The following is a 27,564-nucleotide window of genomic DNA, read 5'->3' as shown; positions in this document are numbered from 1 at the left end:
ATCACCCTGGATGACAGCAGGGGGAAGACAGGAAAAGAAGAGGTCCAACTTCATACCTCTGAGGGAAAGACAGCCCGTCTGGGCAACCCTGCATCACACTAGGATCGCAGAGAGGGAATAAGTCCTGCCTAGTGCCATGGGAGGCCAGTGCCATCTCTGCAGGCAGGCAGTGCCTCACCAAGCACCCTCCCACTTCAGGGTAGGAGCTCTGGGGTTCTGAGCAGACGATTCCTTCCTTTTGAAGGTGGATGCACCACCAAGTCCTCACTGTCCCAACAAAACTACTTAACTGAGCAAAACCACTAAAAATAAAAGCATTTAATATGGGGTTTTCACATGAACACACAGAGGCAACAGCCTGAAACAGTACATACATAGCATATATAAACAAGGACAAAGATTAAAAATACTTTGGAAATGATGGACTCTGGGAACAGTTAGTGGCTGCTCTGGGAGCATCCTCGTGAGTCATTGCACAGAGCAGACAAATGAGACACATCCAAGCCTGACAAACTCCCCCATGCCTGTGAGACGGTGTGAACACATTTGGCACTGCAACAGCCAAGGGTCCTAGAGGCCGAACCCGTTAGCCACCACCATCCTTAGCACAGGGAGGACAGCATCATGGGCTAAAGCCCAGGGCACTGAACCCCTCTTGGGACTGCCCTGTCTGGAGACTGCACCCACCCCTTTGGCAGGGAAGGCATCTGAGACACACAGAACACCAGGCTGAAGCCCCATAGATAATTTCTTAGAGCTAAGCAAATCTCAGCTGTGCCAGAAGCCAGACAGAGTCCCTGAGCTAGAGCCATCAGTAGGGGGGGGACAATGGAGAGAAGTTACATTCCTCTCATCTATATCGAAGCAGCGTGTTTAGTCTTAGGAACGAGATTGCCTTGCCAAGCAGACACCCATACAGAGATATATGCCCAAGTAAGCTAGGGGCAATGGGGAGAGGAGGGATGGGATGAACAAATGCTTCACCCAGCAACGGCCCCTGATGCAAGTAAGAGCAGAGGTAGCAGGACCAGACTCAAATCTCCCTGCTCTGCCACTTGACCTTCAGCTCCGCCTCATCTTTGTTCAGAGGCAAAGCTGAGATCCCCAGGTCTCTCGCTAACAGTGAACTGCAGGGGCAGGGTAGAAGTGCAGTCAACAAAATATACAGTGCCCTGCAGAGCACATAGACAGCTTCAGCCTCTGGAGGGAATGCTTACAGAAACATCCAAAAAGCACATACTATTACCACAGCAAACAGCCTCTGTCCTTCCTCACAGCATCCTTGCCTGCTCAGTCCCTGAAGAACCAGAGCTCTTTCTTTGCTGCGACAGAGACTCCTAACACCAGCAACTCCCAACTCCCACATCTACAGTGCCACTACCCCCTACATTTTCAAGGCAGCTCCTCCAATTTGGGGTCAAACTGGGGACAGGCACCCCCAATAAAGTACAAGGAACATCCCTTTGGAGAGAGCAGCATGAGGCACATAGCTTTGTATCAAAAAAAAAAAAAAAAAAAAAAAAATCACAGTTAAAAAAAGTGACAAATTCCAGCTAAGCTGCACAGAGCTTCAATGCCCTGTTTTGACAGCTCTAGCCAGTCTGACTGAACTCCCTGCTCACATCCCGATATTCACACCTCCTGCCACCAGTTGTCTCGGAAAGCTGTCAAGGGCAGAGCTCTAACTCCTGCCGGCTGCTGGTTCTTAAAGATTAGAAGACAATTATAATTGGATTCCAGAGATTATTTGCTTCGCCAAGAAGGGATGAGAAGTGTTTAGATGGTTCCCCAACTGATTAAATCTTTATTTCACAGTAGTGACCCTGTGTGTTTCCTACCCCAGAGTGCTTGCAGACAGGTACTTGGCAAGATTGGCTTACTGGAGCACTTTAGCTTAACAAGACAGCTGACACTGGCCAGCTGTGTTGGGGGTTTATCCTGTATCTAAATGGTTTCATCTCATTTCTGCAGCTCAGGCCAAAGAGCTGAACCCAGATCTGGCCCTTTCCCCCAGTTTAATGACTAATCAGCCAGTTGCCTGACCAGTCATCCAGATATCGTGAGTCAAAGCCTTTGGTACCATTTTCAGCAGATCACAAAGGGCCACCACCTTCTTTCCCCATTCATGTTGTTCATACTGTTCCTATGCTGCACACACAGCCACAAGACTCTGCCTGCTTCAGACACCCCAGCTTCCAAAGGCTGGGCTGTCCTGCCCCAGACAGCCTTTGCCAGCCTCCTGCCCCATGCAGCTTAGTCTCCCTGGGTGAACACAAAGCAGAGATGCTCCCTGCTCACCAGGCAGAGCTGTGCCATGAAAACATGAAGGCAGGGAGTAAGGGCTGCCTCCAGCTCAAGCTGAAACAGGGGGATGAGTTTACTGGAGAAGCAGTTTTCCCCTGGCCCCAGCTGAAATGATGGCACGCAGAGCCTGGCCCCTTCTCCCAGACCCATGTGTGCTCTGTACCATTTGTGTGCTCCAGCCTTCGGGGCCAGCAGGGCAAAAGGGAGCCCAGAGGAACCAGGGAGGGCACGGCTCCAGAGGAGGCCTGGAGGTCAGGTTAGCTGTCAGGGTGTGGGTGAAGGTTGTAGTCCAACATTCTCACTGCTAACAGAGGGGAGGGAGCAAAAACAAGCCAATATCTTAAAAACTCAAAGCAGATAAGCAAAAAAATACAGCCTAGCAACACTACAGAGAAAGCTGGGAGTGCACACAGGGCCCTGCAATGCGCAGGGCTCTCTGTGTAAGCAAGCACTCCAGTTCTTCCCAGAGCCAGCAAGTCAGACATGCTGCACAAGTTTTGGTTAGATAGTGGTTTGCCCCATAGTAGAATGAACTATAACTTATATACAGAAAGAAACAAGTCCTTGCAGTCTTTGCAAAGGTCCAGTTTCAAGAGCGCTGCCATGTTGGTGAGGGTTGCCGTGAGCCTGCAGCACTCCCCTCTCAGTGCAGCACATTATTCACAGCTTGCGAGGCTGGGCATTCCCCACCCATGTGTTGGTGCGAGGCGATTCAGAGGGATGACGAATCCTTGGAAAGCAGGCGGGCTCGCATGCGTCTACAGGATTCCTGGAGCAGAGAATTAGAGCAATTGAATGCTTGAGACAAAATGCCATGCAAGAAAAGGTTGACATGCTGTCCTCCCCCTGCAAGGACTCCCCCCGGCATATGCCTCCCCCACCTTTTCCCAAAGCAGAGCACTAGACAAGAGGCAGTGAGCAGACAGGGACAAACACAGCAGTTGGTCTTGGGCTGCACCAACCTCATGTCCCACTGCCACCCTGACAGGCTGTTAGCAATACCTTCTGCTTCCTGTGACAGCCAGTCTGCCAGCTTGCAGGTAGAAGGGCTGCACACACCTGTGTGGGTGAAACCCTTCAAGGCTGAGCTTCCAGCATGCCAGCGGCTCGGCATGCAGCAGTGTGCTACAAGCCAGGGGACCGCAGAGCCGCAGAGCCTGTGTGCCTGCCATCACCTCTGCAGGTGTCAGAGCCCAGCAGGCCAGGTTCCCCACAAAAAGGAGAATGGGCCTGTATGTTTGTCTCACCTCTTTCCGGCCCTCCAAAGATTTCAGCTTTGCTTGGGACATGTGAGCTGGAGATCCACATTTCTGTAACTGGACAAGAGAGGGCAATAGGAGTAGAGAACTGGGCAATGAAATGGCATCCACAGCCTTCCCCAGGAGCAGCCTGTACCACCTGAGAGCAGCTACCACCCAAATCCACTCTTGGTTTGTCTGGCCCATGGGACAGCCCTAATACCCACAGACAGCAGGCTCTGTACAACCTGTGGAGGAGGATGGAGAGAAGGGGGCACAAGCCAATGCCCCATGGCAGGAACACAGCCAGAGGGACAAGACTGGGGTGAAGGCCCAGGGCTGCCACCCCTGTCCTGGTGCTGCCCTTGCCATCTGTTCTGCTCTCCTCTCCTCACAGCAGCTTCTTAAGACCTTATTTAATCATACAGAAAAAACTTGGAAACCTTCTCTTGGGCAGACAACAGCAAGCAGCCCCCCAAGGATTGCTGAAATGAGTGCCCAAGTTGCACTCAGACTCCCCTCCCACGCTCCCCCCGCCAGCAGCTTCAGCGGTGCTGGGAATAGCTCTTACCAGGTGGACATTCTCTTTGCTGACTCGCTCAGGCTCCGGTGTGGCATCCCTGCTCTTCCTCTCCAGGATAACCGGCGTTCCCAAAACTTTCCGCTGCCGTAAGAAGAAAGGGCTGTTGGCTAGTGCTTAGAGTGCAAAGTGAAAAAGAAAGGGAAGAAGCAGGACGCATTGCTGGTAAGCAGTTGGATGCTGGGAAAGAAAAAAGGAAGCCAAGCTGGGACAAAGATTTCAAAGCAGAACCACCTGAAATACCATGCCACTAGGCTGAGTTTGCCTGATTCTAAAGGGTCTGGGAGCTGACCTGAAGCCTGGCCAGGAGCCCAGCCTGTCAGTAACAGGCACATGCTGTTGTGGGGCAGCCTACAGTGTGCTAACACCTGTGCTAACAGGCTAGACTACATGACTAGCTCCCTTTCAGTTCTCATCTCAGGAAGAAAACAACCCTTCAGAAAGATGCATAGATCCTACAGCCAAGCGTTTCATAGATAATTACACTTTATACTAACAAGGCTTATTGCCACCGTGCTGCCTTTTCTGGCCACAGTGGATCTGTGTTCTTCGGCAGCCAATACTTTGAACAGTCCCTACCCTTTGAGGGCCTCATTCAAGCCAGGGCAAGGCAGAAGCAGAGAGCAACATCAGAAACTCACAGCAGAGAGCACGGGTCAGAAGCTGCCTTTACCTTAATGAGGCCGCTGAAGGAGCGCGAGCGGGTGCGTCGCGGTGCTGGGGATGTGGGTACATCAGAGCCAGGAGTGAGAGCTGTAGGATGCTTATTAAACTAGGAGGAAACGTGAGAGCAGTATGTTAGCACAGTTACCGTTACAGTTACACCAGTTCCTTGCTGCTGTGTGCTGCTCTGCCTGCTACCCTCTCCTCCTCTTTCTCTTCTGCACCCCAAAATGGAGGAGCAGCTCAGAGCTGCAGGGAAAATAAAGCAGAGGAAGGCCACATCTCCCACCCGGGATTACAGGGATTTTGGGTGTGAGGCTGCTTTGTGCTGGCTACCAGATTAGCCAAAAGCAGCAGGTGTTGGAGCAGAAAGGTGGTTGGGCAGCAGCTGGAGGCTGGCAGCCAGGACTGGTGCTGACTGTATCAACCAGCCTCTGGAGCAGCAAGTTGGCTGAGAATGCTCACGGGACTGTGAAGAGACCAGTTTGTTCACCCCATGAAGGCAAGAGGGGACAAGACTTTTCCCTTTCTGAGGGAGGAAGCTCAACAAGGCCATAGGGAACTGCTGACTGGCAAGTCCCTGGCTTGGAAAGCAGAGAGCTCAAAGCACATTTTGGTGCAGCAAGCTCCACATCCAGGAAGGGTGGCCTTCTCCCTTGCCTTCTTACAGCTCTGCCCCTTACACAGCCCAAAGCCCACTCTCCCCAGCCTGCCCAGGACTAGGAGCAGCTCTCAAGAAGGCCCTGCCTTTAGCCCTGTGCCCAGGATTGTGCTGGTAAGCACACCCCAAAGATATCTTTTCTCCCCACACTACCTGCCGGATAAGCTTCTTCTTCTTTGCAGAGTCAGGCATATTGTGGACGTGGCGGAAGAGCTCCTTCAGTGCCTCCTCTGTGCGCTGCTGGGTCTCCTCCTGATGGCAAGTGTCCAGACGGCTTCTCTTCTGAGACTTGAGGGGCTGCAGCTCCTTGGAGCCAGGAGATGTCAGCAAATCCAGGTCGTCCTGGGAAAGTGGAGACAGCAGTTGCTTGCCATGCTTTAATCCAAACGAGCCACCCATCTGAGCCAGACTGGGAAGAGTCTCGTGAGCTGCCTCAACCCCAGTGAATGCACAGGGCTGTGTTTTCCCTACCCCTCTGCAGCAGCACTGCACCAGCAGGCCCTGTGCCAGGAAGAGGTGACAGCAATACAAAGGTGACCCCATTGCTTCTTCCCTCCCCTCCCGGATGCCAGCTGCAGAGGCCCTTCCAGCTTGCGAAGGGTCAGTGCAGCTCCTTGCAATGCATCTTCCCTATTCTGCAGCTATCTGAGGCAGAGAAGCATTTGTTGGCCAGACACAGACAAATCTTGTCCCAGTGGCAGCAGGTAGCCTTTATCCCAGCCCCTTTTCCAAGCAGCCTGGCCACGGCAGCAGGCACGTCTGTTTGGAAGGCTCAACCCCATGAAGGAGCAGGTGCTGCGTGTACTGGGCACAGGGAGCAGGTTTGCTGCTAAACAGGGACTGGTAGCTTTCCCCGTGCTTTTGATTAACAGATGCTTCAACTCTGCCCAATTTCCCTAATGCAGCCGCCTGCACTACCACACCATATGATTCCCTCACTCCTGCTCTCTGACAGATCCTCTTTCATGACTTGGTTTGTTTTCAGCTTCTTTCACTCACAAGGATCCTTTCATAGTATCACAGCCTCTGCTCTTCCATGGAGGGCCGGGGTTACATTTGCTGGCCTTACCTTTGATGTGTGGGCTCTGGATCCCAGATAGTGCAGCCTGGCACACTCCCGGATGTACGCTGGGGCCTGTGATGATGAGCAAAGAAAAGGCCAAATGTATGTTTAGTATGCTTGGACCTGGCGCAAGAGTGGCCCCAGCAAGAGCTGCTCTTCAACCAGAGCACACAAGCCACTTCCATCAAGACGCGACCACTTATGGCAGACAAAGCAATGGGATCTCATGGCCCAGTGCAGTCCCTGTTCAGAGTTTCCTTTTGGTGCAGGCAACCAGCACAAGTGGAAAAGCATAAGAGCAGGGTTCCACAGGAACTTTTTCCAAGCAATTCCCCCAGCTCTGAGCTGGCCAAACAGGGGCCTGACAGAGGGCTGAGAGAACATTCTGTGGGAGGAGTCTGCAGAGAGCAGGTGCTTACAGTGACCAGGAAGGTCCTGGGAAGTCAAGAGACTCCCTGTTGCAGAAACACTTCCTTGGAGGAACCTGCAGAAAGCCCCACACTCCTGACTGCCCTACCACAGCACCCCACCCAGAGCTAGGCAGAGGCCCAGGACTGCAGGCTGTGCCTGGAACAGCAGTGGGTCGACTACCACTTGCAGAGAAGTTCACAACAACATGGCACGCCATATTACATATTTAGCTCTTGGCAGAGCTCATCCAGGACAAGCCCCTTCAGATTCCTCATCCTGCCAGAACCCGAGGGGAGCCCAGTGGGTACCTGTCCCCAGGAACCAGGTTTCCCAGCCAGACAGCAGGTGCTGGGTCTCCAGCAGAGGGTGGTGTTACACTGCACCCTGCTCCTGACCTGCCCGGGCACGAAGCCACCTCCTGGGCTGCCTGCCCAGCAAAGACCTCCTCCCTAGTCACTAAAGGAACAGCTTCTTGTAGAAATTCTCCTTCTACCGCAGAAGAGAGCACCCAGAATACACACTTGACACCTGGGATCTGTCTGGACAAGGGGCATTCAGTCTCCTGCTGAAGGGCCAGGTAAAGCAAGACCCCAAATTGCACTTACCTTGAATAGTTTCTGAGAGTGTTTGATCATGAAGGTCACTCCATTGTTCAGCTTTGTGATATTCTCCTGAAGGTCATTTGCTGTCACCTGGCAAGGGGACACAGCCAAAGGTGCAGCAGTTAGAAATGGAGGAGGAAGGGTCTCTGCTGCCCTTGCTGTCTCAGGGACACAGACGCACACAGTGCCTCAGCAGGAGGCCCGCTCTGAGGAGACGGGCCGGCAGGGCTCACGGCACCCCAGCAAGGAGACCTCACGGAGCCAAAGCTGCTCTGAGAGGAGGAGAACCAGACAGCTCTGGGGCCAAACAGTTCACCAGCAGCACAAGAAACCTTGCAGAGAGATCTGCAGGGTTTGTCTGGAGTTGTCATTCTTAAAAGAAGCAGGATGTGCTGCGCTTTCAATTTTACTGAAAAAGATGAAGCATCAGTTCCAAATGAGACCTACGGCAGGTCTGGACTGAACATGAGCACTGAGTCCTGCCGGGAAGCTCCACCTCACCATCCCGGCCTCCAACCCTCCCATCACTGTATCAATACTTAATCTTCCCGTCTTGGTTCTTCCCTGGTAGGCCTGCCAAGCTTCTGCTTTCTACCATGCAATATCCCACTCACAGATACTGAGGCACTGCTCACATTTCTGGGCCACAGGATGTGGGGTGCAAACATGAGGGCAAGATTGTGGGCAGACATCTTGTTCTTGTCCTGCTTCTTGGCGGTCTGGTAGAGCAAGTCCAGCAGCAGTTTGAGCAGACTGCGGTTGGGCGCGGGAAGGATCAGAAACAGCAGCTGAAGGGCTTCAATTTGGCGTTCTTTGTCTGGAGTGCTGGTCTTATTCCCCTTCTCATCAAACAGTGTCAAGTCTGCCAAATCACAAGGCAGAACATGAAGAACATACATTAACTTCCCTAATAGCAGGCCTATTGCAATCAGTTCCCCTTCCCTCTTCACATGCAATCTCCTCCAAACTCTTGCATAGTTCTTGGCCCTCTGTCTCTCTCCCCCCAGCTCCCAAGCTCCCCACCTGATGTGTTAATCTGTGGTACTCCTCCTACAGGACAACACAGTTGCTAAGAGTTGTGATGGGTTGAAGGCAAGATGCAGGAAGTTCACATAAGGTAGTTCAATAACAGTTATTAAGTACAAAGGAACCACACCTTGCTCAGGAGAACCCCTGACCTAAAACAGATGGAGACCCAGGTTACTAATGTGGGCTCTACTCCTGGAGGTATCTGTTTAATGCTGGATAGAGAAGGCTGGGCTAGACAGACTTGGTCTGATTCCTTCGGAATTTCAGCTCCAGTCTTTCCACCATTAGGCTGAGATGGCAGGAAGGTTCCTTCTTACCCTGCCTTTAAGGATTACCCTTCTGCAGCCTAATGCGCAGCTCTGTAGCACTAACAGCTTTCTAGGAGGCTAGTTCCATTCCCTTTGCTTATCACTGCTTCTTGCTGCTCACTCACCTGCAATTTTGAGGTGGGCATGGAAGTGCTTGTGTGTCAGCAGCGGCTCTGGTAATTCACCCAGGAACACCTTAAGGAGGGTGGCCACATCATTGGAATGAAACTCCCCAGAGTCCAGGTCAATATCTGTACCACTGTTCAAAGCATCCTTTAGGATCTGTTGTCTGATACTGTTGCCTGGCACCCGAAACAAGCCTTCTGCTCTTAGATCTGCTCGGCAGAGGGGAGAAAAAAGGCCACTGATTAATCAGAGGCTGATTCCCATCTTCTTACTAAATCAGTTCCCTCCCCTTTCCAGAGCTTAACAGCAAACCTCAGTGAACTGCATTTACAGATATGACTTCAAGCTGGCTCCCATCAATAGAAAAACTCCACGCACAGAGGAAAAGTGATTAACATATCTGCTAGGCAATTCTGGGGAATGGTCACCTAGTACAGCCCCAAACTCCTGCTGCTGGAGAGCTCAGAGCTTTTCACTGTCTGCACCAGAGACCTGAGGTGGGTCAGACAGATACCCCTTGGGATAGGAAGACAGCAGGATAGAGTTACTTACTTTTGTGCAGATACTCGATTAGCTGGGAAACCTGTGCAATGCCTTCTTCTGTCAGCGGTGAGCCAAACACCACCCCCTTCTCTGCAGAACAGAAGATAACTTGTTCAGGCAGCTCAGATTCCAACAGGCAGAGATGAGTGGTCCCCAAAGAAGAGCATCTCAGCATGCAAAGACCAGTGTCCCAAAACGCTAAGGGTGAAGGTCACAAGGACCCCCACAGATGTGAGATATCACAAGCAGTCCCAAATAAGTCACTTCATCTCACCATGCTGTACTTGTAAGGGCTTCATCATCCTGCTTCCTACCTCAGCTTAATTACAGTTTTTATCAGCTAAAGCATTTTCTCTATAAATAATTCTCTAGCTCTTGAAAAGAAAACATCACCAGAACAGATGCTTCGGTTTTAAAGGGCATCTCATCTGCAAGCCTGGACCTTATGGAAACAGCAAAGTGGAAAGGGCAGATGTGACAGTCTGGACTGCCCAGGTGCTTGCTACATTGGCACACTCCACACCTGGGAAGGAAAGTCCAGATTAATCCTCACTGTGGCTTGACAGGGAGTGGAGCAGAAAGAAGTGCAGCTATGAGACTATGGGAGAGGACAATAAACACTACTGGGGAGAGCAGACATGATCTGACTGGCTCACACTGTCCTCCTTTTCAGGGATCAGTAATCCCTGGAATTCCCTGATACCATGTCAGCTGCCCTGGCCTAAGTACAGTAAATTACGAAGGCTGAACAATGCAGAACTATAAAAAAAAAAGGAGCAGCAAAGCAATGAGCTGGGCCCTTCTCCATATGGAGCACTGACAGCTCCTCTCACTCCTGGAGTTTGCTTTCATCTCATGGGGCTGTTACAGATCAGGCATGAGCTGCCAGCTCCAGAGCTCTGGTAAATAACACAGGCTACAGTCCCAAAAGAAGACAGAAGCAACTGAGCTGAAAGGAAGGAGAACCTTGCATGGGAGGAAACATTAGATGAGAAGCCCATTTAACTGAAAGGCACTTGTTGAACCAATGTAGAAAACTGTTCTTTGTCCAGAGGGACTTCCCAGGTAAGGCAGCAGTTATCCAGCAGGATAGTACTTTCTAATAAATGCAGTCTTGCTGGTGAATGGCTTTTTCCATCAGACACACACAGCCTGCACACTCTGTCCCTCAGAAAGCTGAGGCAACTCCCAAGGGGCTTCACTGGCAACAACCAGAGCCCTCTTCCCTCAGATGCATGTAGGTTTTGACTGCAGCTAGAGACCCGATGCTGGATACACCATACTGCAACATGCAGACTGGGACTGAGAACTGGAACCGCATGCAGAGCTGGTTTGTCCTGCCTTGCACTTAGGCTTCAAAGAGCCAATAGATTTAAGAATATTCCTCCCTTCTCCATGACCAGACTGCCAGGAGCATGCTCTGCTTCTGAGGACAAGCTGGGCACCTGCACCCCAGCTTTCTGTGGCCAAAGATTTCCCTCCTTATTGTTACAGCTGATAGCCCAGCAATCCAGGCAGTGCATTGTCAGGTCTGATAAAAGTTATCTTCCCCAAAGACTTTCTCTTGGGTTTTTTTCCCCCCCTCATAGCACATTCTGATTTACTAGCTTTTGGTCTGTTGTACTACAGATCTTAACTGTTGTGTGGTGTTGATGCTCACAGCATGTGGAAAAGACCTGGTTAACCCTATGCACTTCTCTAGCAGCCTTCCCATGCAACTAAATTTATTCTGCCTGAAGAATGTTTCACTTTCTTCCAGAACTTCTGAAATACATGGTAAGCCACCAGGAACTCCAGCCTCCTGTTAAATCAAGAACTTTCTGACCTCCCTCTGATAAAGCACATGCTTCAGTCTTGCAGGAGAAAGGAGGGCAATGTGAGCTCTTGATCCACATGTAAGATCTGAAAGGCCTGAATGCAAAAGGAGAGAATGGTTGGCAAAAGATTCTTGTCCTTGAGGAAAACTAAACTCATTAGACATTCAACAGATAGAATCAATAGTGGTCAGGAAGAGAAGAGGAAAATGCATCTTCTTGAGACATGCAGGGCCTGACAAATTCAATTTACTTTTGAAGTCAGAAGTTGATATCTGAATGTGAATTTGATTCTCAAAGAAACTTGAAAGACACGTCCGGAGAATGGATGCTGAGTTACGACAGCTTAGATGTTATTGTATGATTGCTTCTGAAACTAAGAAGCAGCAAGAGATTGAGTTTCGTGATGCTCAAAGGAGTTGTAAGTATTTGCAGTTTGATCAGCTCTGAGCTCTATGGTTCTTGGCCTCTGGCTTTGAAGAAATAAAACCTGTTTGTTCTAGCTGGTCTATAACATGAAGAAAAACAAATGATGGCTCCAAGATGAAACACACAGTACATGAAACTGATTTTCTCTGTATGCACAAACTTCTTTTTCTCAGAGTTTGGCCAAGGAGCTCACAGACAGTGCCTGTCAATGCAGGGAGACAGTGCCATTCCAGCCTGGGAGTGCAGCCAGCAGACTTGGAAACATCTGCTAGCTGTAGCTGTAGTGAGACACATGGCCATGGAGATGTCTGAATGGGGGAAGGCGGAGCTCTTGGGGAAGAGAGCTAGCAGGAGACATCAGGTCTGATAAAAGCAGTGCTCCAGCAGAGTGCAGATAATTTAAAAACACAAGCTAGAGAAGGATCACAAGCTCCTCCTAGAAGGTTCTGACAAGAACACAGAAGTTTCCATCAATGCTAAGAAAACAATTTCAACTTGGTTACTCACTCACTTCTCTTTGTCAGGTGGCAAGTGTCTGAATGTAAGGTGTCCTGCTACTCTCCTGCAACAGAGGCAGGAGCAATAACAGGTATGAGCACAGTCTAACTGCAGTTTGGGGCAGCGTGAAGACCTGTCATCAAGGAGCAGCATGGTAAGTCATGTCAATATTTACTAATTCTGACCTAAGGATGCAAAGGACTTGATTTGCAGCACCTGATTTTCCCCAGCAGTGCTGTCCAGCCCAGGGTGAGTGTATCTACCAGGGTTCCCACTGGGTGAGCCAGGAGTGGAGGGCTGAAGCCAGCACCAGAAAATTCAGCCTGAGCAGGCGGGGTGCAGAGCTTGTTCTTACGAAACACAATGGAGGAATAGGTTTGATAGAATCAGAAACACTTAGAGAAACTATCTAAAGACCGAAGACCAAAATAAAGACAGTGATAGCTCCCTTCTCAGAGGTACTCACAATGGCAGAATTGCTCAAAGAAAGGGGAAGACTAATTAGAAGTGTTCAACCTCAGGCTGCCAACATCTGAAGGCAGCTACCCACAGCTTCTCTGCCAGCAGACAGCCAGTCTAGCTGGGAAACCAGAGCTGACAAGGGATGTGAGAGGTGCCCAGATGGAGGCAGTTTCTGTCTAGATGAGTGAGAAGGTTTAACTGAACTTATCAGGAGAACCAGGCTCATCTTGAGTGTGGGCAGCAGAACTTGAAAGAGAAGATAAGAATAGTCAGTTTAACAGAAGAAAACTCCATCTGAATGCTTGTCTCAAAGAGAAATATGTCATCTCCCAGGGTTGAATCTGGGCTTGAGCAGAGTCAGTCTGCAGAGTTTTGTCACTGACTCACTGGATTAGGATGTGCATCAGAGTGGCACTGGCATTTGGATGAGAGATGCTTACAGGTTTCTGAGCTGCACAGACAAGACCTTTCAGAGAGGTGGGACAGCAACTGAAAGAGACAGTGTACCCTAAGTGAAGTCAGTGGCCTGGAAAACCTGGGCATTATTGTTCTTCATGGAACCTGATGCTCTCAGCCTTCACTGATACTCCATCACTTACGAGGAAAGCTAACAAGCTAAGGAAAACAGAGCATGGTCTACCATGGACACAAACCAGCAGAGAGACAAGGACACCTTGGTGTGTATTGGAAGAACCTGCAGCTTGTTCAGGCACCCCTCTCCAGCTCAGTGCTATCCACAGAGCTGGACCAGAAACAGTCAGGGAGCAAAGCTGTATCTCTGTGGTGTGTGCTACACTGAGCACAGCGACCAGCTGACCCACCAAGGCCAACCTGACATAAACCACAGCAATAAGCTCCAGAAGAAGGGCACTCTAGAAATGGCAGGGCACTTCGGGGATGAACCTCCTGGCCTCTGTTTCACTCCTTTCCAGAGGTGGCATCCCCAGAGATTACAAACCTATAGTATTAAGCATTCAACACAAGCTCAGAACAACAGGCCTACACTGAAAGTTTTATAAACTACATGTAACGAATGATGACAGTCAGCATCACCCCAAAGGTGGGCACTAGACATCATGCCATACTCACCCTTGCGCTTCAGAGACATCAGAGAACGAAAAAATCCAGAGGCTGTGTTGTTTGCCCCAGGCAGCTTTGGGTCCTCCTCTCCCATTAGCTGGGCCAGCTCTGCCCCAGGCAAGTCAATAAGCCTGGTAATGTTGCTGACAACGAGCTCTGTGAACACCTCTGGTTTTTCATGGCGCAGCTTTTCCACAAAGAAGTCGGGATTGAAGATGATCGGCTGGCTGCGGAGGGAGGAGTCATTGCAAATGACAAAATTGCAGATGGCATCACTGGAAAAAAGAGAAGGAGAAAAAAAAAAATACAGTAACTCCTCATTGCTTGTTTTTTTACAGCCAGCTGGTCTGCCCTGAAGGAGACATCTGCTGACACAGGAGCTACCAGTCTACACCAACAGCACTGTCTGTCTTTGGTGAGCGTTCAGCACAGTGCAGTTACATTTCCCTTTGGAGCAAACATTTCTGACCTGTTTGTACAACACAGCCCAAGACAAGCACTCTGTAGGGTGATGGTAACATACGCAACACATGGAAACACCCAACTAAAACTTTCACTGTGTCTACATCCTACTGGCTCAGGCAGGTATGACACCCAATATTTTACATTAACTTAAAACTCTCAGTCATAAATATGTTTGGTTCTGTCTCCTTTCCTCCCCAGAAATTTACTCCCAGTGGCCTGAAAATCTAAATCCCAATCTAAATTTTTTCATGCCCAGTCTATACTAGTCAGTTCCCACTGCCATTCCATCATCCCTATCTTCCTATCAACAGATAGTTCCCATACCCTAGGACTTTGTTTTTACGATCAAAAATGTGCAATACCACTGACCCACGCTTTCACTAGGCATGTGGTCAAACGCTCCCAGGTGACAAGCTGCCAACTCTTTGGTTACTGCTCTCTGCCAGCTATGATAACTGCCCAGCTATGCACTTTGAGTCTGGAGTGAGCGTGAACATCAATATTAGCACGAGCCACACAAGATCAGTCCTTGAGAAACCCCTAATAATCTTTCTCCTAGAACATCTCTTTTTGGCTTATCCAGTTTTTGCCTCTTCTTCAGGCTGTCCTTTATCTGACCTGCCTATTCTCTATTTATGCCTACTTCTCCATTTCATAGCTTCTCATGTGGCATGGGAAAAGGGTTGCATCTGAGACACTGCTCTGCTAAGGGTTCTCTATAACAGATACTTAGCCCTACCAGAGGTTAGGTAAGCTACAGTCACCATGTTTAAAATCAAAATAGTTATCAAAGAGGTTAATCAGCGCTCTCAATGCTCACACTTAAAGCTTATCCCAATTTCCATCTACCTCTAGGTCTTCCATTACCATCTTCTCACCACTGTTTCAAACACTTGCACACTTCTGAAGTCAAGCCCACAGGCTAGAGTTGCCTAGCTTGCTTCTCCCGTCTCTCTTTTACCTAAATGTGAGGATTAGTGTCACTATTCCCCAGTCACAAGCTACTGCCCCAGTGTCATACTTGGCTATAAAGTGCTGGCCTGGCACTGGCAGTTGGTGTGCCAGTTCATCCCGGGCTCTGGGTGGAGGCTGCCTACCCACCCAAGCTTGCACACACTGCGTGCTTCCACTGCATGACATTCCCCAGCCCTTTAATCATTGCTGGGGTCTTACAGAACACTTTCCACTGTTTCAACATCCCTCCTCATCTGTGAGCTCTCACTGAACATCATTTTCCAACAGCAGCTAAGTGCACAGGTAATAGAAATGCTGCGCTGGTGCACCAGAGATCATGTCAGTCCCTTGGGTGCGGTGTGGCAGCTGGGGGGAAGCACGTGCTCTGCCGATCACCCCTGAGGCCACCAAAGGCTTTCCCTCCAAAAGCAGGCTTTCCCACAGAAGACCAAAGCACCTTGATCTTCCTCTTCTCTCTGCTGAGGGGTGGAGGCCATGTCACCATGTTCGGACCACACTAGGCATCTGTGCTCACTGCTCAGCAGCCTGCCACCAAAGCCTTTGCAACCCACTGGACCTTACATCCATTGGTTCAAGCAACAGAGCACTTCAGCTACTAGTTCAGAGATCCCAGCAACTTATTGTTCTGATGTCAATCGACAGCACCTAACAAAGGACATTAAAGCACATACTGGCAAGGCACCTGAACTCTAGCCCACCTCCACGCAGTATCTGTGAACCCAACAGTTATCTGAGCTACTGCTGTACATCTTTGACCTGAAAGACCGTTGTGGCATGATTTCCAGGATGTGTGATCAGAATAACAGAATAGAAGTTGAGGCTCAGGTTCCACAAGGAGAATGATACTTGCTGAAACCAGAGGAAACCAGGCTCTCAGCAACACTTGCGTCATGAGAATCTGTATGAAACCCTCTCCTCTTGCCACCGCTCTCCATGGATGTCAAAAAACTCCTTCCAGAGGATGGAGAGAAGGAAGGTCTGCAAGGCAGACTGCAAGGCAATCTGCCAGGTCATCTAAAATTTTAGAAAGCTCTCAAAGGCTCCCAGCTGCATGGTTCAGAGTGGCCTAGCAAGCATGCTGCCGACTCCAAATGGGGGCCATATTTTTCTAGGCACCTCCCAGCCTGTTTTTCAGCAGTTTGTTATCTGCAATAAATCACAACCAAAATGCAACAACTCAGTATCAGTTGCCAAAAAGCAACTGCCGATCGATCTGATCATATTCGCATTTCATTGCACAGGGCTACAATGCACAAACAAGTGCCGGCCCTGCCCATAATGTGGAGCAAGCCCTTTGCCTGAAACCCATGACAACTCATTCTGTGGCAATACAGATCCTGAGAAGGGTTAATAGCAAGTGTATAGGCCCAGTGACCCTGCCTGCAATGATCCGTGCACTGTTATTCACTCACTCGCAGTTTTGTTTCCCCACAGAGAAGATATGCAAATACTTTGCAGCAGTTACATCAAGCATCACAGATTATCTGCTCCCTCTGACAATTAGATATCTAGATTCAGAGAATGAAAATTAAACAATTTTGTCAACTAGAACTGACTGACATGACTTCTCTGCACAGCCAGTGTTACGAGTCACACAAAGTTTAAGAACATTTAATGCAAAAATAAATAGAAAAAAAGTAAATTTCTTACATGAGTGCTGAGAGCTTTTGGAGAGGCATTAGGAAGCAGAGACAGGGAAAAGAACTTGCTCCTTGTTTCCAGCAACAAAAGAAACCTGCCTGTCCCAGCACAGCCTATGCAAATTCCACGCATGCTACGAGACACAAGGGCGCATTATTGGGTCTGAAAGGCCCCCTTGGCACACACTGGGCATCAGCCTTCACACAGAGACAAAACAGAAAAGAAAAGCTGGACAAATTGATTCATGTCTCTTGCCAAAGGCTGCGTAGCTGGAGTTTAACAGCAAATAATTCCTACATAGAAACCGGGGTTTTGAATTAGGACCAGCGTGGTATTAAGTGCTCTCCACCTGTATCCAAGAGGAATCCACGAAATAGCCCCAAATCTATCCTGTGTTTACCATGAGTAAAGCCATGCAAACACATTCCCAACAGCATCCAAGCACAACCAATGTTACGGCCCTGGCAGGACAATAGCCGAGTCCCCTAACTGCACAACCCTGCGTCCGGAAACCTTGCTAGAAACTCTCTGCCCCTGTCTTTCTCACTTTTAGATTCTTTCAGAGACAAAGCACATAGATTAGCCCCTCCAGAGCTGGAAACAGCACCTGGCCATTGCTCTTTGCTACCATTATTGTGCCACCATGTGCCGTTCATCCACTTCAGGCTTCCCGTTCCATGTTTCTCTGGATTCCCGTCCAGGTTCTCTGCCTACCGCAGCTGGGACCAGCCTTGTGTACTCTTATTGTGGTATGGCACTTCAATGAGCTACTTAATTTTGAAAGGTCACTTTATTAGCAGGCTCTTCCTCACACAGAAAATTTGCCTTTGTATCATTATTGCTAATCAAAATGGAAATGTGAAGCAAACCCCTATTTCTTAGCAAAGATAAAGCCCCCACTGGCTTTACACACAATAACCCTGCCAATCCTCACTGCTGCACACACTATAACCTTCAGAAAAAGCCATGTGCCCCATCTGCTGTTTTCACGTTAAAAAAGGAAGATGGATGTACTCTACCTGCACTCACAGTTTATATAACAGCAGCAAAGGGGAGACAAACATGTATTCAGGGAGTTTACTGGGGTTGTTTTTTTTTTTGCTTTGCTTGCAATTAGAGTTATATTTTCTATGTGCTGTGATTTCAGATTGCTTTACTACATGTCAAAAGATGATAAAATAAAGGAATAAATAGCTTCCTCTCCGATCCCATGAATAAAATCACATACCAATGAATAATAAAACCTTGTACTAATAGGGTTGTGATTAAGACAGCAGATTAAAAAAAATGGGTCCTATATTGTGCTGAGATTCTTGCCATTCTAGTATCTTTTAGAAGCAAACCCTGTGATCCCAGCCAAGTCACAAAGAAAGCTGTCTGTCACACACAACGTTCTTGCTTCAGGCATGACAGCCCCATCATTTCATGGGGAGTGGATGGTGCAGGAGGTCAAAATCATGATGGATCAATTAATCCCTAAGGTAACTAGATCCAGGCCAGGGAAATGCCTTGGAAACTAAGACAAAAATGAGACTTTAACTGGCAAAACCTGGTGATTGAACCTGTGGTGCAAGAGCTGTGCAAGCAGGCAGATTAGCTCATGTGGCAGCAAGCTTGCATTCAGATAGGTGAGATCTAGTTGTTTTAGAACAATATAGAATCTGTAAAACCACTAACTCCACCCATGTGAAAGCAGAAACAGGTTCAATCAACATGAAATAGAGCATAAGGACAACACAAGTAAGCCAAGAAAGAAAAGGAAGAGGTACCTTTGGGGCAAGGCATTGGCTGTGTTTGTCTAGCTGGGAAAGTGGAAAAACTGGAAGCTGCAGATTTCAGAAGAGCCTGATGTACCTAATTCAGTGGGCAAAATCCATCTCCGGTGCCATTTTGCACACTTGGTATGTCATCACGAAGAAGCTAACAGTTCACACACACTACAGTAGATGAGTTTTACCATACAGGAGTAAAAGGATTAAAGAGCTTTTGAAAATAAGGCAGATAATGGAAGAAAATCTCCCTCTGTAATAACAAAATCTTTAGACTATGAGAAAGAGCCAGGCTGCTACCAAATACTGAGAGCAGGGCAGTAAGCAGGCAGTGCTAAAGAACACAAAACACGAGCAATTCTTTGCCTGGCTAAGCACAAAGGGAGATGGGACAGATGCACACAGACTTGTATTTCCCCAGGGAGATAGAAGTAGCATCGTTTCCTATGTTGTGCCAGAGTAAGGAATCAATTAATGAGGATATCTGAAGACAGTATTTCCAGAGCCAGATAGGAGCCATCCCAGATTTTGCAAAGAGATGAAAGAACTGTAGTAGAATTATGTGGAATCATTTTAAGTACAAAAGGACTAGAAGACAAATTATTTCCTAGATTAAAAAAAAAATATTTAAAAAGGCTAATGGGAAAGGACTGCAGAGACATTGGAAGTGATTTCACAGTTAAGGTTGCTTTGAGGACTGTACTTCAGACTGACATTCTTGTAAGACAGCGTAACAAAGATCACATTCAGGCCTCAGATTTGGCACAGAAACTCTTCATAGGATGACTGATTTGCCTCTGAAAAATGTCAAGAAAAACACGAAGCAATTTTTGCCTAGGGTTATACTCATAAGGTCTTTACGGGCAGAGTCCTTTTGTGATGAGTACACAGTGCATAGCACAGTGGTTGCTGATCCTTGCCTACTGTTTCTAGACTTAATACAAGTAAGCCATACTAGAACACTGCCTTTTTCATTTTTGCTTTGCTTTCTTCACATTTAAACAGCTAATGTGGAGCGATTCAGCCTTTTGGCTATGGGATCCAGATAATAATATGCAATTTAAACAGCAAGGAGCTGGGGAAGAAAGCTGCTATTATGTGATGGCAGCCTGTGCTAGACAACCTGGAACTAACGTAACACCTGGCCATCTTTTGGACATTGGGTAAATTGGATATCCAAGTCACTGCTGTAATCTGTGAATTCAAATTCTGTCTCAGTAAAGGACTCAAAGCAGACCTTGGCAACATCAGCTACACATCTGTGATGTGAACCTGGAGACAGACCTATCCGGGAAGATAAAAGGGTTGCGGGGAGGGGGGGGAAAGTGTGCTTTGGAAGAAACTGAAAATGCACCGTATTACTAGCGTCAAAGAAAACTGCAGTACCAAGACAGTTTGATATATATGAAACATCAAGAAATTTGCATTTCAACATGAAATTTTTCAAGTTTGACCTCAGTGAATTCTTTTGTGATATCTTTAATAATAACCAATGGATTATTTTAAAGTCAACAAAGCAGTACTTCAGTCAGCCATCACCACAACATCAGAGTATCCAGATGCCTTCTAGTGCTAGAAGGAGGAAAAGAACTAAGGGGTGCCTTAGAGAGGAACTGCATGCTCACTGCTGTGCTCCTCACCAAGCTGCTTTCCCAGCACCACCACCACAACTCTGGATGATCCCACGCTGTGCGACTGCTCAGCCTCCTACCCAAGACTCTGTAAAAAATGCAGAAACACAGCTACCGCCAGAAACCCAGTAATTTTACATTAAAGATCTGCAAGCTCATATGTCTGCCTTAACATCAGAATAACACAGTTTAACAGCATTAAGTATCAATGCCGCTCCGATTTTCATGACTTTCAACACAGTCTAAAGTTTGTGTCTTTATTTTAATATAAACCCCTACTGGGAGCAGCAATAGAAGAGGAGCCTTAGATCCAATCCTGATTTCACTGAAACCAGCACCAAAACTGAATCTTTTCAGATGGCAGCAGCTGCCTCTTCTTGTTACTGATCTATTCACTTTTATCGCTGTGGCACTGGGAACCTCGGTCACAGCTGGGGACTCCACTGTGCTCCATGCTGTACAAACACAGAACAAAGGCAATACCCTGTCTTCAGAAGGCTGATAGCTAAATCTGAAATGAATGCTGGAGGGACAGAAAAGAGGAGGAATCCCAAGAGGAGAGGCAACACTATCAGTCAGCATGACTGATATAACTGAACTCTGCCAGCTTTTCTGTAGACACTATTAAAAAGGAGGGCGAGGAAGGACAAGGAAAATAATCAGGTCACACTGCAGACATTTAGAAGAAATCCAGCTTCTGCGCGAGGGGCGACATGGGACTGAGCACAAAGGAGCTGGTTTGAAAGCTATCAGGCAGGGACGGCTGGGACGCAGAGCTGAGGAGGCAAACGCTGAGCTCCAGGCGCTGGCCAGGAGCTGCTGGCGAGGCAGAGGCAAGAGGCCAGCAGCGCCAGGTAGCTGGAGGAGCCTGGCAGCACCGCAGGGCACTGTGTGGCTGCATCCGGACCCCCATAGCAGGGTGGGAGGGTCGCAGCCTGAGGAAGCCCTGCAGCCACTTCCCACCACCTAGAATATGCCAGGCCGGCATGCTGCCTCCTTCGGGAGAAGGTCACCAGAGCCTGGGGCTAGTCTGTATAGAAACTGTATTGATGTATATACCCTGCCCCAGTCATGTAGTTATAATCATGACAAAACAATGCATATTTTTTGCTTTATTTTACCAATTTAAGCCATTTGCTTTGTGAATAATGTACCTTGGATCTGAGGTACCCCGTGAGGCCAGGTGGTATCTGCCCTGAATGCTGTGTCCCATATCTGGGACAGGGATTTTTGGCCTTCTCTCCCCATGCACTGCAGAATTACCCACCATGACCTTTGACTATGAGTCCAACAAACTGCAAGAACACATCTTCTTCCCACAGACCCCCACAGCTTTCTCATGTAATCTAAAATTCTTTACTGTCCATGGACTCTCATCAACTGACTGTCCTTCAACTTAATTCATATCCCAGGTAGGAAATTTCTTCCCACTTTTGCGTTTGGTCCTTAGCTGGGTGGACTGCAAGGTTCACACATGTCTGCCGTATCCCCAAAGTGTGCCAGTGGGTACTTTCCAGTTGCCAACAGTGATAGCATTCCCTTATTCTCCTCATTTTAAAATGTCTTTAACTTCTTCACTTCCCCATTTTAAGCATACTGGAAGTCAATAAGAGGCATGGCCCAGTCCTTCCTTTACCTTCTTGGCCTCTCCCCTAGCGCTCAGAAATTGCTGCAGGCACCTCTGACTGTCACCCTTGCACCTCAAGAGCCCTAGGGTATCCTTCAGAGGCAGGGAAAAACGTAGTTCGGAGACTAGCACAGATACACCATGTAGATGCTTCTCAGTCCAGTAGTTCCAAGCCAGTGTCCAGGTCAGAGCAGAATTACCATCTGTAAAGAGAAGCCCTACAACAATCAACTTTACTTCTGACATGAATAATCCAGCAATCACACAAAAACAGCACAGAAAAATTAACAAGGTATTGTAGCAACTAGGCTGGAAACTCAAAGCAAGGAAGGATGGATGTTTTCCTCCAGCCCTCCCACAGGATGATAATCACCCAAAACTGGTAGCACCAACTGGTGCCCAGAACACATTCAGGAATCCCATCCCACCATCAACTGTCAGCGCTCAAGCAAAGCATCACAATTTGAGTATAGTGTGCTGTAGCACTCGCACATTCACCTGACTGCTGCTGTTTTTTCTGGACCAAAAGGATACCAAGACCTGGGTCAGAACCCACAGCCAGTTCCCCGCAGTACTGTTAGGGGAAATTTTGTGGGCACAGCCTGGCAAATACAGAGAACAAATGTACTCAGGAAGTCACAGATTTTGTTTTTGTTTGTTACACTTTTGTAATTCCACCATGCTCCTTCACTCTGGAGGTGCAAAGGACAAGCTGCATGCTTGCATCTGTATTTTGTATCGTGGTGGCATTTGCAAAGGATGAGAACACATCAAATCCCTTCTCGTCAGCAATCCTCTGCAGACACCACTGAGTATGTCAGAGGCCACATCCCATGTTCCAGATGTGTAAACTCTCACAAGCTGGAATTGCAATGAGGCACACCTGGATGCATGCCAGCATTTAAATAAACTGGTGACATCTGGTCAGGGCTGCCGAGGCACACAGATAAACAGGCTGGGCCAGTGCAGAGCAGCCCAGCATGCAGTACCAGAGAGACAGAGATGCACAAAGCAGCCAAATTAACTCGCCAAACTGAGCGGAATGGGAGCCTAGTTATTGGGCAGGGGATTTGGGCAGGCTAGGATATAAAAAACTGGAATATTGTACACAGATACCAGAATTCATAGGATAATAACCTATCCTGTCACTTTATGCAGCTCTCTCATACTGATCAGAAACTGTTTCTCTTCACATCCAGCCTGACAGGTCATCTCTGGCTGGATTTACCCAGTTCCTCTGCAGAGCCCAGGGAGCAGTGATATATTTACGTGCTGCTCCAAGGGCTGCTCAGGAAGATGCAGAGTGGCACATCTGTGAGAGGAGAGCTCCAGGCACCCTTGAGAGCTTGTGAAGGATGTTCCCTAGAAGGCTTCCCGCTCTCCAAGGCACAGCCAGCCACAGCACGTGGCTTGCGTCCTGCTGTATGACAGCTCCTGAGCAGGGCTGTAGGAATGCCCATACGGAACTCCCAAACCATAAAAGCTACGTTTCAACCTTGAGTCTGAGCTCCAGAAAAACAAAAGGGAAACTAATGCCGGCTCCCCCGAGAACTTCCTGTCTCTGAAAATCAGAGCTGACACATTACCACTTGAGAAGAAAGGCTGTTTTGGCTGGACTCCAAATTATTAGAGCTTTATAGGCCAAAAGCAAACACATTAAAAGTTCTCGTAAGGCAGCTGGCAGGCAATTATTTAAGCAGCTTATCACATTTCCTACTATCTACAGTTTCTGACAAAAATTATGAGGAAACTCTAGATAGCTTAATTGCAATTACCTAGCGTAGAGGCGAGAAAGGCCAAGAGCCAGGGATTGAGGCTGTTGCACCTCAGAGAAAAGGGCCCAATAGTCATCAAATACAGCAGTAAAGAATAATACATTACTGGGATGAGAGGTCAGGAACACACCAGACCTGTGAAGCTCTGAAACAAAAAGTCAGCCAAATTTCTGACACCACAGGGCCATAGTTCCTCCCATTTCTCTACCCATGCTGGTTACAAGACCTCCGTGACTTGGGAACACAGGAACGCACAGTGTCGGTCCCCAGGATCACAGTGCAGCTTTGGTGAAAGCCTGCACAAAAGCAGCACAGAAGGTTCATGCCTGAACCCAGCAGAGCACAGGCCAAGGAAAGGGCCTCGGCTCCCTGTTCTTGCCTCCAGCTAAAGGACAAGTGAAAATGAGATCCTACAGAAAGAGCTGACCCTGAAACAAGTGAAAAATACAAGGCCTCAGCTGTGACGAGGAGCCTAACCCAGTGTACAGAGGGACAGTATTTCCAAGAGGAACTTGACTTCAGCGCAACCATTAGATAGCAGCCAACATTTCCATGCTGCCCTGTCTCCTTTCCATCTGTTCATGCCACTCATTCAACCAACACACACTGAAGACTGTTGACCTTTAGGACAAGGAATTTGATTTCCCTGCAGTGCCCAGCATCAGCACTTCAGTTTCAGGCTGAACTCAGTGCCCAGGCACCTTTAAAGGAGCGTTAATGAAGCACGGTGACATTTTCATATGCACGTAAATGTGCACACAGCAACAAGTCAACGACTAGGCTGGCAAGGAGACCCAGATGCTGATTTGGGCTATGTGGGCAAGCAATGCCCCCCCTTCATGCAAACAGACAATAAACTGAAGCATAGCAGAACAAGGATCCTGTCGTCCAAGCCCATCCCAGGCCCTGGATGAGAACAGGACAGGCTGTTACATGCAAACATACAAAAATACTGCAAATGCAACACAGTTTGGGTCTGGATGTGTGTCTGACAGGGCTTGGACTGAGTAGGGGGTTAAACGCAAGTCTAGGTCTCAAAGATTTTAGTGACAGCTGTGGAAGAGGGAATGTTTGAATAAGATTGTCCCCTGCTCCAGGCTATCTTCAGAGAAAAGCAGCCATGTGTTCAGACTTGGCTTTAATTCTGAAATCAACCATTTTTTCTGCATGACCCTCAGCAAGTCACTTTGACTTTTGGCCATTAAGTCATGTTTACAGTGAACATTTTCCTATTTGCAGTAAAACAGAGATGGCAATTGTGTCTCCTTTCATCTCCTGTTTACAACGTGAGCTCTTGATGTCCAGTTGTGCAGTGACACTCTATCAAGCCATTTCAGCAAGATGCCTTATGCCTTTTTCCAGCACAGCCTACCTTCCAGGCCCATTGCTTTTTCCTTTCCACTCATCCCACTCCTGACATATCAAATGGCCAACACGAACACTGAGTGTGTGGCAGAGCGTTTAGGCGCTGCTTGAATCGAACATTAAATGCATTCATTAAACAGACAGATGTTTCTCCTTTGAAACTGAGCACTCGGGCACACTGCAATCATCATTCTCAGTTATGAAGAGCCAGGCAGAGGTTAGAGAGACCACAAACAAAAGAGAGACTCACACAAATCATCTTTTGTCGCGTTCAGTAACATTTGGTAAGGAGGTTAAGACAACCAGCTTTCATTTCCAATCTTTAAGTCAGCATACTGTAAGACCACACACACAGCATGCAAGCTTTACTAGATAACTTGCACTTCTCTCCAGATGAGAGGAAATAGGGGCAAAAACACAGTCGTGGAGCACACTTAAAAAAAAAAAAAAAAGACAAGCTTTGTGGTCTTTGTGGTGACAGAACTGCAAAGCGATTGCTAGTTTACGATGTGAGCTCTTGATGTCCAGTTGTGCAGTGACACTCTATCAAGCCATTTCAGAAAAATCGATTTGCTAGTGCTACCTGTGGGTGATAGGAAGCATTGGAGTAAAACTCCACGCTTTGCTTTAACACAGTCACTTGCGGGGGTGGGAGTAAAGAGCAGGGGGATTACATCCTAAGGACAACTGTCAGTATATAACAAATAAATTTAGTCAGACTGATCCAGGCCGCATTTAAAATGCTTTGCCCAAAAGTGTTGTAAGTATTGGCTGCACAAAGCATACTCATCCCTTTACCAGGTCCAGCGTCTGAGGCACTCCCTGCTCAAACATGCCACACTGAGCACCATCTTTTCATCCCTCCTTCCAGAGCAATGCTCTGCCCCAACCCAGGCACCACAGCAGTGCCCCCAGATAAGCACAGCAAGTACCATCAGGATGGGTCCCACTCAGCAGAGAACAGAACAGCACCACTGTGAATCAGGCTGAATATGAGGCATCAGCCCTCAACAGTATTTATTTTGCAATTCCACAGGAATTAGCACTCAAAGGATACTCAGGTTGCTGCTCCACACCACACATGCAGAAAAAAAGGGGAAAAAAAAAAAAAGAGTAAGAGATATGACTGCCTTTTGGCTGTCATCTGACAACACTGTTCCAATGAGGTGTTCATATATTCTCCACTATTTTACTGGCAGCAGTCACCGGATAATAATGCATATAACAGTACGTGCTAAAGGTGAATTACGTGAAGCTGACATGGTATGTGTATTTAGAAAGCAAGAATAACGCACGTAGAGTGGACAAAGCAAGGGAGAAAGAGGGTTAGACGCGAAGCAAGTCTATATAGTGCCATCACCCTACCAAACCCTGCAACTGCCAAACGCGCGCTATTAGGTCTCGCTTTGCGGCTGCCGGAGCTGAGCCCGCCTAGGCACAGCCCGCCTCGCCTCTCTGCGCCAGAGCGGGGGCAGAACTGCACGGCGAGCGCTTGTCTTTGCTAACGCGAGCGCAGGGACGCACTTCCCAACGGAACAGTCCCCGCGCCCGGGGGGGGCAGGCGGTTTGGGGCAGGACCTCTCCCCTTGCAGGAGGAGCGAGCGGTACTTCCCCTGCAATGCAGCACAGGGACGCTGCAGGGAGCGCTCCCCAGCCGCTGAACCCGCGGGGACAAGGCAACCGCAGCACCGAGGCGCAGCAAACCGACACGGAGATGCGCGCCGTGCCCCGCCCCGACCCCCCTCGCCTGTCCCGCGGGGGTGCCTGGCCGAGCACCGGCGGGCAGTGACACCTCTGCCAGGGGGTCGGGGACTCCCGGCCGGGGGAGCGGCTGCCCCGCCGCAGCAGGGACGGCGGGAGCCCGGCTCGCAGGGGAAGCACCGCAATGGGCGGGCCGAGGCCCAGGTGCGCTGGCCGGCGCCTGCCCGCCCCAGTAGCGCGCTGCGGGGAGGTGCGGGGGGCCCACAGCGGGCGGGACCGGGACCCATAAACGCGGTGAGGGGCCGGGGAGTGTACCCCACCGCCCCGGGGAGGGGGTGAGGCGGGTGCCGCTCCCCGGGGAGCCCCGTTCCTACCTGCCGCCGCGCCTCCCGCAGGGCGCCGGAGCTCCCGCCGCCATCTCATACCTGCCGCTCCGCCTCCCCATTGGCCCGCCGTGCCCCCCTCGGCCCCGCCCCTCCCGGGACGCGCATCGCCATTGGCTGCAGCCGGCGCCCCCCCGTCGCCATTGGCCAGTTCGAACGGGGAACGACCGAGCAGCGCGGACGACGGGATGGGGAGCGGCCCCGCGTGGCATGCTGGGAGTTGTAGGCCCGGTGAGGGGGGCCTCGGCAGGACCCGAGGGTGGCCGGGCGGCCTGTCCCAGCCGTGCCCGGCCTCGGCTGCCCGGGGGCCAGCAGCGTGCAGGGCCTGGCTGGCTCGCTCCCACTGCTGGGAGGCGAAGCAGGCAAGGAGGTGCACGGGCCATTTTGCCTATGCCTGAGCACCCCGCATTGGTAGGAGGCC

The 27,564-nt window shown here is 49.1% G+C and overlaps 1 protein-coding gene across 2 annotated transcripts; it reads right to left on the bottom strand.

The window, feature by feature from the left end:
* Window positions 1–303: 303 nt before the first annotated feature.
* ARHGAP19 (Rho GTPase activating protein 19) lies at window positions 304–27,199 on the bottom strand. 2 transcript variants are annotated; one of them, XM_074831089.1, is made up of 12 exons: window positions 27,135–27,199; window positions 13,821–14,086; window positions 9,538–9,618; window positions 8,985–9,194; window positions 8,158–8,384; window positions 7,526–7,612; window positions 6,516–6,581; window positions 5,600–5,788; window positions 4,796–4,894; window positions 4,114–4,206; window positions 3,552–3,620; window positions 304–3,073 (listed from the first exon to the last, which is right to left on the bottom strand). In XM_074831089.1, the coding sequence occupies exons 1-12, from the start codon at window positions 27,176–27,178 to the stop codon at window positions 3,017–3,019; spliced, it is 1,488 nt and encodes a 495-aa protein (XP_074687190.1). In that variant the 5' UTR covers window positions 27,179–27,199; the 3' UTR covers window positions 304–3,016. The 2 variants fall into 2 exon arrangements, with proteins under 2 accessions (XP_074687190.1, XP_074687191.1); XM_074831090.1 differs by lacking the exon at window positions 27,135–27,199 and adding an exon at window positions 16,902–16,930.
* Window positions 27,200–27,564: the final 365 nt, after the last annotated feature.

Source organism: Strix aluco, chromosome 7, assembly GCF_031877795.1.
Source record: "Strix aluco isolate bStrAlu1 chromosome 7, bStrAlu1.hap1, whole genome shotgun sequence".
Classification (NCBI taxonomy): Eukaryota; Metazoa; Chordata; class Aves; order Strigiformes; family Strigidae; genus Strix; species Strix aluco.
This window is presented reverse-complemented; position numbering and strand designations above follow the sequence as displayed.

Excerpts from the sequence above, each read along its gene's own strand:
- ARHGAP19 (XM_074831089.1), bottom strand. The coding sequence starts at position 27,178 with ATGGCGGCGGGAGCTCCGGCGCCCTGCGGGAGGCGCGGCGGCAG. Across the intron at positions 9,195-9,537 it reads AATCGAGTATCTGCACAAAA|ATCTAAGAGCAGAAGGCTTG; the intron begins GTAAGTAACTCT and ends TCTGCCGAGCAG. Across the intron at positions 3,074-3,551 it reads CTTTGGAGGGCCGGAAAGAG|GAATCCTGTAGACGCATGCG; the intron begins GTGAGACAAACA and ends TCTCTGCTCCAG.